Source organism: Arachis ipaensis, chromosome B2 (assembly GCF_059453495.1).
Source record: "Arachis ipaensis isolate K30076 ecotype BB chromosome B2, ASM5945349v1, whole genome shotgun sequence".
Classification (NCBI taxonomy): Eukaryota; Viridiplantae; Streptophyta; class Magnoliopsida; order Fabales; family Fabaceae; genus Arachis; species Arachis ipaensis.
In genome coordinates this window covers 3,383,510-3,397,038 of record NC_142437.1, presented here as the reverse complement: position 1 = coordinate 3,397,038, position 13,529 = coordinate 3,383,510, and the positions used below count along the sequence as shown (strand labels likewise).

The 13,529-nt window shown below is 35.0% G+C and overlaps 1 protein-coding gene and 1 pseudogene across 1 annotated transcript in view; one reads left to right on the top strand and one right to left on the bottom strand.

Moving 5' to 3' along the window:
* Positions 1-569: 569 nt before the first annotated feature.
* On the top strand, positions 570-2,637 carry LOC107628120 (uncharacterized; annotated as a pseudogene).
* Positions 2,638-7,131: 4,494 nt separating this feature from the next.
* Positions 7,132-13,529, bottom strand: part of LOC107626596 (putative disease resistance RPP13-like protein 1) — a 184,295-nt gene continuing 177,897 nt past the window's right edge. Inside the window, exons 2-4 of the mRNA XM_088504926.1 lie at positions 11,022-11,287; positions 7,863-10,891; positions 7,132-7,604 (exon numbers count right to left, since the gene is read on the bottom strand). Of these exons, the coding sequence (XP_088361052.1) occupies positions 7,881-10,859 (2,979 nt within the window). The 5' untranslated portion in view covers positions 10,860-10,891; positions 11,022-11,287 and the 3' untranslated portion in view covers positions 7,132-7,604; positions 7,863-7,880. The remainder of the gene's footprint in view (positions 7,605-7,862; positions 10,892-11,021; positions 11,288-13,529) is intronic.

Sequence of the window (13,529 nt, the reverse complement as noted above, 5' to 3'; positions counted from 1 at the left end):
CAAATCTCATCAGCTTGATTTGTTTCAGAAGAATAATCTAAATCGCGCTCATTCAACTTATTTAAAGTTAAATCATTCATTGTTTCGATTCAGAAGTCCAGATCGAAGAAGAAAACGAAGCTTATTACGTTGAAGTCAATGCAGGTCAATAACGAAGAACGCTACCAGAAAAGAAGAAGAACAACAACAAGAACGAAAATGCGAGCAGAGGACAATGACGAAGCCTATTACGTTGAAGTCAATGCAGATCAATAAGGAAGAACGCAAGCAGAGAAGAAGAAGAAGAAGAAAGCAAACACAAGCAGAAACGAAGGTTTAGTTTGCAGTTTTGTTTACGTTAAGCAAAGTAAGGTTGATGTTATATGTAGCCCATAAATCACAAACGATTTGGAAGTTGGAGGAGGTGCATGAATCAAAAAGGACTTGGATAACTTGGATGTATTTTTTGCTTGGATGTGTAGTATTATTGAATATATTATGCATGAGGCGCGTGCGAATAGACTTGTCCTAAGCTTAAACCAAACCAACCAACTAACAGAAACCAGATACATAAATTACGGGGGCTCAAACACTCAAATAATCCGCAAAAAAAGTGATGTACAATGGGCAATAATGGCGATACAGTGATCATGGCGGGAGTAAAGGTTTTGAAGAACGCGAATTCTCATAAGGTGGTTAAGAGAAAAATGCGGCCGAGGGCATCAAAGATATCCGTTGCTCTCCTGAATGTCATCGAAGACGCAGAGAAGAACCTGAAGGTTCCACGAGTGAAGTCATGGTTTCAAGGCATTAAAGATCTATGCTATGAGTTAATTGGTGTTTCAGAAGAATTTGAGCTACTGCAACAGGCGAAGAAGTTACACTTTCTAGGCCTCTCACTCCCCCCACGCCCCAAGAAGGGAAACCCTGAGGCGAGCAGCATCATTTGTGATTTTGAGGCCTTAATTGAAGAAGTCAGCGAGTTGCAACTTAGTTCGAGTCCGAATTCAGTACCCAAGGAGGCTGAGCAACTTGGTTCGCGTTCGGATCCAGCACCCGACGAGGCTGAGCCGGAGCCATTAGATCTGCATTGGCCCGCAGTTCCCTCAAATGACGAAGAACCCATGATTGGTCGAGATGCTGAAATTCAAGACTTAATTAGAAAGTTGACTAAGGAATCTCATAGATGCATATGTCTTGTTAGAGAAGAGGTTGGAATGGGAACGACCGCGCTGGCCCGACATGTCTACAACAGTACTCAAGTGAAAAGTAAATTTCATTTCATGGCATGGGTAACTGTCTCTCAACAATTCAATGTGAAGCGAATTGTTAAGTCTATGCTGGAATTCGCTCCTGAAACACCAGAGAAATACGCCGGCAATGAATTTGAATTATTGAAACTTGAGCTTCATAAGTTCATAGAGGACAGGGAACTCCTTCTTGTTCTGGAAGACGTCAGCCACCTAGATTCGAACCACTTGTCAGATCTAATGAACGTGCTTCGTAGTTCCTTTCGCAGAATTTTGATTATCTAGAGATTCTGGACGGGAAGGCGAGGGCGCCTTGAGATGCAAATTGAAGAAAGAAATGCATGAATTTATCCAAGATCTTGCGCGTAACGAATGCCGCATAATGCTTCCTGGTGAAGAGTCCGGAGACAACGACGCTGTAACAGAGCCTGCTCGTTATCGTCATTTTACCCGTCATTGTACCCTGTATCTTGAAGATAAAACCTCTTTCCTAGATTCAATTGACAATGGAGGTAAACTCAAGGCAGATAAGCTACACACTCTAATGGTTTTGTCCAAGTTTTCCGACATGGATCCAACAAATCTTGCCAACAGTCTACCTCGTATGAAGAGGATCAGGGCGTTGGATTTGAGCGATTGCCCAATAGAAAAGCTTCCATCGAAGGCAACTGAACTGCTACATCTAAGGTACCTTAACCTGTCTTTCAATCATAAGCTAAAGGAGTTGCCTTCTGAAATAAGTAATTTGCTTAATTTGCAAACTTTAAATCTCAACGGATGTAAAACTGAAATTTCTGAAGCTACAAGAGCTGATCTAAAGAACAAGGAAAATCTGCTTGGCTTGGAACTGTGGTTTTCTATCGTAGGATCGAAGGCCAACGATCAAGTCCTACTTGATAGCTTAGAAGCACCTCCTCAATTGCAATCCCTTGGAATATTTGACTACGGAGGAAGTTCATTCCCCAACTGGATGATGGAATTGAACAAACTAACACACCTAAAGCTTCATAGATGTAGTAAATGCAATGTTTTGCCCCCTTTAGGGAAACTCCCATTCCTTGAATCACTTGAGATCACGAATATGCCTAATGTGGAGACGGTAGGTGTTGAATTTCTGGGAATAGAATTAAACCATGAGGATGCTGTCAACGAAGGCTCCTCACCTGATGCAGTTGCATTTCCCAGATTGAGAAAGCTTCACTTCATAAAGTTGGATGAGTGGAAAGGATGGATTGGAATCAATGTTAATGGTGGAGACAAGAAGATTATGCCTCAACTGTCTTCTTTGTCAGTTGTAAACTGTGAAAAGTTAGAATCACTTCCTGACTACATAAAGAAGAAGGAAAATCTGAAACCAGTTATTGAAAGATGTCCTTTGCTACCAGAAAACTAAAAGGCGCAAGAATAGATGAGGAGCTTGGATTTCAAGAAACAAAGCAGATTAAGGTAAGCTATTCTTCAAACTGTCCTATGGTAAACATTGTTGGAGCTAATATCTTCTATTAGCTAGCTATATTTCTTTGTCAAATATGTGGACTCTGCATGGCATGTAACTCTGATTTCATAGTTTCAGTTTGCTTGTTATGCAACTCTAATCTCAAAATTGAACATTTTTTTAATTGATTAATTTTGTTTTCCGCATCACCTTTAATCAGGTCCAGTTTAGTGTGCTTTGCAGCCATCCATGGCATTTTTAAAGGTGTTCAAAATCTGCAACCACTGTGGAGTCTCCAAATAATGTTGCACAGATGTGGGTTTTCAACTTTTCTGTGCTCTATATTAAAAAGGCTCTTAAGAAGTTGAAGATGGAAGGTCTCTGGTGCTGGTGCCGAAATTAAACTCCAGTTTTTCAATAAATTGTTTCCAGAGAATATTGCACAGCAGCACAGATGTGTGATTTCAACTCAGTTTGGCAAACATCTAATTTTGATACTATGATCATGATGTAATAAGTTATGGCAATGTGCTTGCATGACTATTAAGTTTGCTATGACTATTAAGTTTGCTATCTATATTCTGTGAGATTTCACTGTAATTTTCCTCTTTCCATGTTTGTGTTCCTCAGAGAACTTGTAAGTTGTAACACCATGTGTGTATAATTTCGTAGCATTTTCAGTTTGAAGTAAAATTGGTGGCTGTTCTCTTTTCTTTTCTTTTTTTTTTTTTTTTTATAAAAAAGGTAGTAAAATTGGTGTATAGTCGTGTAAAATTTTACATTATTAACTAGATTAGCTAGTAATCAAGTATATTACTAATTTACTATGAGTTTAAATATATAACTTGGTGTGTAGTAAGTTCTATGCATTTCTTTTTCTTCAAGAAGATAGTCAAGATATTCTATTTCATCAGTTTTGGAGTATGCTTAAAAAGCTTTTCTCGAGTTCATATTGATATGTGTTTTATAGATGATAGAGGTAATGTGTATTTTGATCTTTAAAATTAGTTTAATGAGTTAATTTTGTTTTTATTTCTTTCTAAATAACCAATCACATTTCTTATTTAAAAAATATGATTAAATTAAACTTTCGTCATCACATGTAGTTATTTTTATATAAAGTTTATGATTAAAAATTGTTAGATAAAAATTTACTAAACATATTAAATTATCTAACTATTCTCACCTATCAATAATACATAAAAATAAATGCACGTGAATTTTCATTTTTTGTTAATGCAATGCTTATGTAAACACTTAAATGCTACTTTAGTATTCTTAACGATTACTTGATGTAGATACCTTTCATTTTTTGTGTGTTTTTTAATAATGTGTTATATAATTTCTTTTGTATGAATACCATAAATTTAAGAGTTAGATTTGTAGTTTTTATTTAAAAAAAAAAACATACAAATCTAAGGGTTAATTTATTTTTTTTTATTTTAAAACTGTTTAAATATATAAATTTGCTGATCAAATTTGTGTTTTAGCTTTGAAAAGTTTTTTAAACATGTAAATCAGATTTTTTTAATTTGCTTTACAGCAAAAATTTTTATTTCATCACAAATCAGACCATTTAATTTATGTATTATGAAAATTTAATCTTTAAATTTTTTAAATATGAGGATTAGATTTATTATTTAAAATTAAAAAAAATCTATATAAAAAAAAACACACTAATTAATTATAATACTGAATTACACACAATTTTTTCTTACTGTTAAAAAAATTAGCCTCCAAAGATAATTTAGAGGACTTTTCTAAATCTAGTGGACACTTATTAAGAAACATAAAATTGATAAGTAACAAATGTCCGACACCACTTTGGTCTATCTATCATTAACAATAAATTGTTTAATATGTGTTGATAAAATATAATTTCAAAAAATTTATTATGGGATAATTAGATTTTTAACAAATATTATTGTAAAATAACTTAGTCTTTTTTAAAATCAATCTATTTTGTAAACCTCTAAAATAATAAAAATTTGTTGAGAATCAAAATATTTGACTTAAAATTTCTTAAACTCATATTCGATCCGCACATTAGCAAAATTTGATCTAAAAAGTGCAAATATTATGGACTTTCTAAAATTTATATATATATATATATATATATATATACTTTTCCATTCTTAACAATTACATATTTTCTAATAGCGAAACTTATTTTTCCTTGAGCTGGGCAACAATTATTAGCATATCATTGTCCTAAATCATCGTTCAATTAAAAGCAATCATGGCAATATGGGAAGTAAAATTATTTTGGAATATCTTATCAATAATGCTGAGAAGGAACAGAGGGGTTTTTTTGTATGATTTTAAAATGATGGGTTTAAATTGTAGAAATTAGAAACTACATATAATCCTTACACTCTGCACTCGATTCCCTTCAACTTAGAAACTACATTATCTATATAACAATTATCATTAAACTAGTTAACAAAACTCAAATGAAAGTTACAAACTGATAGTTCACAAATTTGAAAGATAATAGAATATGAGATATATTCAAAGTTAAGAACATCACTGGGAAAAAGATCACCTTTTGCTTCATATTCTTCAGCCATCTTCACATTGGACAAATTCTTTATCTTAAGTGATTGAAGGGCTAAAAATTTTTCCAAGAGGAGGCAGAAGCAACAAATGCTATACATTAACCATTGAACAGAAAAGCATGCATGACCTCTGCTTCTGATTAGAGAAATTATTAGTAAATAAAATAACTGCATATGTACCATCTGGATTGTGATTCAGGACTTTTTTTTTTGGGTTAAAATGTTATTTGTAAATTGGTATCCCATCTTTACTTTAACTTACAATTTACAAATAGTGACTAGAATCTTAGTCACACCTATTACAAACCCCTTTAGCTCTTTTCCTCCACCTCAAGTAATTCTAGATGGCTAATACACTCATAAAAATTCAATTTTACGACTGTATAAAACTTTTTACACTTAACTAGAAACATTCTTTCCTCCATGAAGAAGAATGTCTTTAATGCACTGAAAATCTATGCAGATATTCTCAGCACATGTAAGAAATCTATGCAAAACTAAGTCTCCGGTTCGCAGAAGGACAGCGAAATTACTCCTTGATGGTAAAGAAGAACGAAAAGGACGGAATTATCAGTGCATGACAACAGAGTTATTTGATTTTAAGTTGGTTGAGGTCCAACTTTCATTTCTTTATGAGGTTTTGTAACCAAGTATCTTGTAATTTATTCTCTACCTGGCCTTGTCTTTCTATTAATCAGCATCTTCTCAAAAACATTAAACTGAGTGAACTTTCCAAAGAAAGGCATCATAATAAAAATATAAGACATAAGACAATATGATAGTGCAAGACTGATGAAGACAATAATCAATTTTCTTTTCAGCTTCTTTTTTTCCCCACACAACTGAATTGGTTGTGTTGTCATTTGTCATGAGTTCTGCATTGTTATATATTTTCGAGTTCAGATTCATTAACTTTTTCTGTTTTTAATTACTTATGTTGCTATCTACTAAGGATGTCTGGCCTTGTGTATGTCTTTCTCTTACAACAAGATAGCTTTGTTGAAACAATGATAGTTGACAAGTTTCAATGGAACAATTAGAAGCTGTTTTTTGAGACACAATGTTTCTTTTTCTCTTGCTGCTTTATTCAACATATAGTTAGTTAGTTATGACTTGATGTTTAAAGTTTAAACCACTCTCTTTAGGCTTATATATCTTGTTTTTCACCCTGACATTGTTTGTGCTGCATTGCATCTGTATATTTCTATGCAAATTGGTGCCTGATGTTGATCAATTGGAAATAGTAATAACAAAATAGAGATTGTTCCTGCAACCAAGAATAAGTCTTTTTCTTTTCTTTTCTTTTTGTCTATAAATATTTCTCATTTGAGAATTGGCAGCTAATATTGATTTTTTTTCCAATTATTTTATCAACTTATAATAATAATAATTTCTTCAATACACTGATAGAGTACCATCACAGCGAGAAAACACTTCTATAGTAGTATAATTTTAATAATTTTATAATAGAATGTTAAAATTGCTGTCCATTTTGTTACATATCAAGCATAAATAACAAAATTGATCCTAATAAGCTCTTCATGGATCAATAAATAGACAGTCAGACCTCACAAGTGCACAAATTACAAATTCAACTTGTTTCAATTAACTTCTTTCCTAACTAGCTTGCTTCTTTTTACTGTCTCTGAATTTCTTTGCTAATTTGGGATGTTTAGTTTCACTCTGGGCATTTTAGTAATTATACACATTATTATAGACCTGGAATACACAGTGTCAAAGTTTTCAAATTTATTTGGTAGGCAGCTAGCTCATACCAATAAATTTGATTAACAAATAAATAACATACACTTGGATTCAATCATGCACTTTAGCACAAAGTTGAACTTACATACATAACACTACATATATACCAGCTTAATTACTCACTTTAATTTTTGACTTAATATAATTTTCTTAACCTTCTAATCTTGAGAATCCTATATATTTATGGTTCATAGGCAATATACTTAATTACATTTGACTTCACTCTAAGAATAGTGAGAAGGAATAGACCTGACAAAGGCATAATATAGAAGCACCCAAACATAATATAGTCACACCAAAGTTTAATGTGGGAAAAAACCTCTCAAGGTGAGAGATAAAAAAAACCCACAGGAAGGTAACTATTATCCAAATCAAAGCTACAAAGATGTCTCAAAACTTAGAAGTACTAATAAGCATACATACACAACTCTTATGCAAGGACAGACACACATCAACAAAATGAAAGAAATGACAGTTTTTCCAGCAGTTCTACTTGAAGCATTAGGAGTGAAGAATCTCCATTTGAACAAAAGAATATTTGACCATCCGATCATTCACTTGATGATAATGGGAATGTAGAGAGGAACTCCAAAAAGCGCTTGCTCCAAAAAGTGTTTGCTGCACTTGGGAATGTAGAGAAGATGGTCACAACATTAAATCTGATTCATTCATACATCTTAAAAAAAAATTCTTAAATGATGGATGCTCAAGAAAAGATATTCCCTCTCTTTGAAATTTTAATTCATGGCAATTAATTCTTATGTTCCTATTTAAATGCAATTTTATAGAAAAATATGATATGATGGTTAATAAGTATCACTTATGCATGTATGAATTTAATTATGGTATGAGAAACATGAAAGATTAGAGAAATACCTGATCAGTGTTCTCTACTCAGAAAATTTGTTGGCCATTGACTTGAATGGTGGGGATGTGGGCAATTTTGGGCCAAATTAGTTGATGCTTGTTCTTGCAGTGTTCTCCCAGCAAACCACAGTCTTCAATTGTGAGTAGCAAGAGAGAGGGAGGCAACTCTTCTCCTTCCATGTTCTCCAGCTTTGGACAGTATGAAATGTGTAATTGTTGGAGCGAAGTGAGGCAAAAAAGCTTGTTGCACTCCAAAGTCTCCAGATTTTGAAAGTAACAGAGGTGCAAACTGGTAAGGGAGGGAAGCTGAGGCAGCAACCCAACCTGTGTGCATGACCTCACGCAACAAAAATCCAAAGTAAGCTCAGTGAGGGCGACCAAGTTGGCCATCCATGATAGATCTTTCATTAATTCGTCGCTACCTTCCACAACAAGTTCTTTCAAGTTAGGCGGCAAACCACCCTCTGGCACCTTACACATTTTCTGGCAAGCTTGTATGCAGAGAGAATGTAAACTTGGAAAAGCATTCTTGTGACTCGGAAATGCCTCCAACTTGTCGCAATATGTGACGCTGAGATGAGTCAAGTTGGGTGCAGCCAGTCCTTCTCCTGCAAATGACACTAATTTGTGGCATCCATTGATGGTGAGACGTTGAAGAGAAGCGTGTGGTGTATCTGACATTGAAACTGATTCCAGATTCCGACACAAGGATATCTCAAGATTCTTGAGTTTGGGAAAGGAATCCAATGATAGCGAGGTGAGTGAATCGCAGCTGTCTTGTATTTGTAGCTTTACCAAATCATGCTTGATCTGTGGCTGTTGCTGCGGAAATTCCAGCATTCTAGAATCCATGATTGTCAGCTTTTGCAAAGATTTGGGCAAACAATTGTCCGGAAAGGATAAAGGAGACCGACACCTTGAGATGTGTATTTCTTGGAGGTAACTTAGATTGTTGATGCTCATTGCCTTAATTGAAAAAGTATCGCTGTTAAGTATCATCTCTCTCCGTCCTTCTGGAACTTTCAAAACGATTCCCCAGAATACCGCATTAAGCATATTTCCCTTTAACATTGGACAATCTCTTAATTGAAGCTTCCGGAGTCGAGGAAAAGTTTCTGAGCCAGGAAAGTGCCACTCCTCCCACCATGGCATGTTATATAACTCCAAAGTCTCCAGTGAGGGAAACGGTGCCATAGGCAAAGAATCATGAGCTCCTTCATTCTTGTAAAACTCCTCGCCAATACTCCTCAGCTGATCAAAACCTTGAATGCGGAGGGACTTTAGAGAAGGCAGGTGTCCAAGTGAAGGCAGCATGAAGCAATTCTTGCAATCTAACAGAGATACACTTGTCATGTTTTCGTAGTAACAGTGCCCCAACCAATCTGGAAATATTGGACCCTTGTATCCCCATATTCTCAACTCTTTCAAGCCGTTATGAGGTTTTAAGCTGTCAAGTATTTGTATTTCAGTTTGTGCATTTATTAAAACCATATCATCGTCTGAAGACCATTTCAACAATAACTCGTCAATATGCTTCTTATCTATCCCTGCACTCCTTGCCTGATTGGCATCAACCACATTCTCCAATTTCTGAATCCCAAGTGATCCGTGAAGATTTGAAAGCCCTCCTAATTCTCGGATTCCATTCTCTTCTTGTCTGCCCACAACAAAATCACTTAAGAATTGCAACTCTTTCAATTTGCTTATTCCTCCCGGCATTTCTTTCAAAGGAGTTTTTCTAACATCAAGATGCCTTAAATTCACAAGCTTATGCATGCCCCTAGGCAACATGGTCAACTTAATACATTCACGCAACTTTAATGTTTGTAGACTGTACAAGTTACATAAGGACTCGGGCAATGTCTTAATATTGGTCCAAGAGAGATTCAAATAGTGTAGATGAATCAATGAACCTATTAAATCAGGCAATACATCAAGTTCATAAAAGGATAAAACTCTCAAGCAATTCAACTTTGATGCTATGCTTTTCATGCTAAACAAATCGACGACATACAAGGATGTTCTCAAAGATTTCAACGAAGCAACCGAATTAAGTATTTTTGAGTTTGGACTATTCAATCTTCCAAATGACAAATGTTGAGTCAGAATCCCTATGTCCGCTTCTTCGCCAAGTTCTTTCAAGTTGCAATAGTAATCTCCAGCAAGGGATATTGCTAAGTCATGCAAGATATTGTGCATCACAAAATAATTGTCTTGACCCTGAACCCTTTTGAAAAATAATCTAGAAATTAGTTCATCAAAATACTTGCAACCAATTTCTTCTAAAGTATATCCTCTCGGTGGTTGTAAAATATCTTCAGCCATCCACAACAAGATTAATTCATCTTTATGAAAAAAATAGCCTTTTCGAAACAACGAACAATAAAGGAAACAAGGCTTTAAATGTGCAGGAAGATGGAAGTAACTTATCAGTAATGCTGGAATAATCTTACTCTTCGCCACCGGAAATTCCCAAATAGCACTCCTTAATATCTTGTTCCATTCATCAACATCATGCCTTGTACGAAACAAGCCTCCAAGTATTCCTGCAACTAATGGCACGCCATCACACTTCTTGACAATCTCTCGACCTATGCTTTCAAGCTCCTTGTTCCCATTTGATTCTGGGAAAGATGCATTTTCTGCAAACACTGACCAACAATAGTTCTCCGACAACTTCCTGAGAAAATAAGGGTGACAATTTTGAACTGCAGAAGCAACATTTTCCTCCCGAGTAGTCAGAAGAACAATACTTCCCTTATTCCGATTTTGTTGGAAAGGGGTCATAAAATTACTCCATTTGTCACCATCATCACTCCAAACATCATCCAGAACAATTAAGAACTTGTTATTCGACAATTTTTCTTTCAAAGCATTTTGAAGTGATTTGAAATCATCAACCCTAAAAGTATCTCCAAGGATCTCCTTTGAGATATTCTTTGTAGTCTCGATGATATCAAAATTCTCCGAAACACAAACCCATGCTTTAAGATCAAACCCCTTCATGAACTCCTCCTGATTGTTGTACAGCCATTGGGCTAAAGTTGTTTTACCAACCCCACCTATGCCAACAATAGCTATCACAGACAGGTGATGCTCATTGCTGTCCTTCAGCATCTTGACTATGGCCTTCTGGTCATCCTCCCTGCCATACACATTCCCTCTCACAAGAGTCGGAATCTTTTCAAGACCAAGCAAATCTTTATGTTTTCCAAGATCCTCTATTCTTCCAACTACCCCTTCCATCTTCTCTACCTCCTTTTGTGTGGCAGCTTTGGCGAGGACAGTGTCCAGCAAGTCCTCAGCACAGTAAACAGCATCCCTGAGATTATCGAGCCACTTCCTCACCGATTTATTGCCAAACTGCTTCATCTCAGCATCAGCAACAAGAGCTTCAGCACCCAAGAGAGCAGTCTTCACCCAAAAATTTTACTCTACCGACGACACTGAAACCTTATGAGGGAATCGGTGATCCCAACATCCACGTCACTAAATTCAACTCAATAATGTTCATGAACGATGCATCTGACCCAATACTTTGTCATACATTTCTGACTTTCTTAGATGGTGCTGCCTTGATTTGGTTTTCTATATCAAGCTTTATTGAGCTGGCCAACCTCTTTGTCAACAACTTCGCAGCTTCGAAGATCTGTGCATAACTCGGACTATCTTAGTACCATACAACAAGGACAACATGAGAGTTTTAAGGATTATATGACGAGATTTGCCAAAGTGGCCATAGAGATCCCATACCTCAACTTAGATGTCCACCTACATGTGCTAAAGAGTAGACTTTGTCCTGGAAAATTTCAAGAGATAATAACAGTGATAAAATCAAAGACACTAGTCAAGTTCTGAGAGAAGGCAACATGCCAAATAGAGATAGAAGAGATCCGACAAGTTTAAAGAGCAGAAAACCAACTTTTAGCCAAGAAGTTGACAAACAAAACAAACATCATAACAACAGAGAAGACCATTCAAAATAGCTAAGGTCATTACACGAGGCACACCCCTGCACCTTCAACTATGGAGGTTTCACATTCATATATCACATCATTTTTTTCATCTCTTTATTATTTTTATCATTATTATTTTGTTCTCCTTCACAACAAATCAAAACTCATACCAACTTATAAGTCGGTTTATCTACTATCACATATCAAACAATGCACCAAACCGAATGCCTATTTAACCAATCTATACCTCTAATATAAAAAATTGTATTCTGAGATATCTTCAACATACCTATTTTATTCTAATGTATATCCAAAGTTGAAATTTCAAATTTTTTTCGCAACTTATTTCAGAAGGAATTAACCGATTATTCAATATGAAAAGAACACTCAAACATACCAATCTAAACAAGTTGACACCTATAAGTCAGAATCATTTCAAACAAACCGACAACTATAAGTCGGAGTCATTTCAAACAAACAGGCAACTATAAGTCGGAGTTAATCCAAATAAGCTGACACCTATAGGTTGGAATCACTCCAAACAAATCGGCGACTATAAGTCGGAGTCAATCCAAACAAACCGACATTTATAAGTTGGAATCACTTCAAACAAACCGATAATTATAAGTCAAAATCAGTCAAAGCATACCGACACCTATAAGTCGGTGTCAGTCCAACAATCAACTATAAGTTCGTTAAAAAATATACTAATATAAGCAACACCTTTCTCAATGATAAGCTTGTCCAATTTTATTTTTAAGATTATCAAGTTGATATTGGGGGGCTAATCCTCATGTCTCTAAATTATAACACAACTGCATCTCTTCTATATCCTGTCGAGTTAGAACTCGATTTTTATAAAGGCTCAACCCGTTTCTCTTAAAAATAAACAGGTAAAGCTTGGGGGTTATAATCTGGTCACTATAACTCGCCAACTATAAGCTATAATTTGAAGATTAGGTCAAAAGAACGTTAGGATTTTCATAACTCATAAATTACCAACACATAACTCGATCATTACATCTATAACTCGGCCGTTATAATTTGGTCCATTCCATATTACTCGATAATTGTTACCTATTACTTGGAAAACAAGTGTTGATCCATTACCTATATCTCGGCCAATGAAACGTATAGTTCGGCCTAAATTTTTCTGTTAATCCATTAGCTATAACTTGGCCTAAAATTTACCTATAAATTGGAATTTGAATAAAATAAATCAAACATGCCTATTTCAGTTAGAGAGAATCTTGACTCTAACGTAACCATCTGAACACGTGCAGAAGTGGTTACTAAAATAGTAGGTCTACGGGATAACCACCTATAACATAACAACACTATAAATACAAAACTTTAAGCACGTAAAAGGTACGCTATTCACTTTGAATAACTTATACCTTATCTTATACGATTTTTTACTTGAGCGTTGGAGTTTCTTTGCAGGTTTCAACTTCTTTCGATATTTCTTGGCGATTGAAGTATAGTTCGGTGTCTGTGTTATTATGACAGAAAATTCTATATAAACGAAAGAAGGAGTTATATCTCGACACTAAAAAAAATTATACTTCGACTCAGATTACTATGCAAGAACAGAAACAAAGTCTTATTTCTACACATAGAAAAAAAAAATACAAAAACGAAATAAACATAAACTAAAGCATTCTAGAATAATTATTTCTAATAAAAGCTAACAATGCATGCAGTGAAATTAATTTGTAGT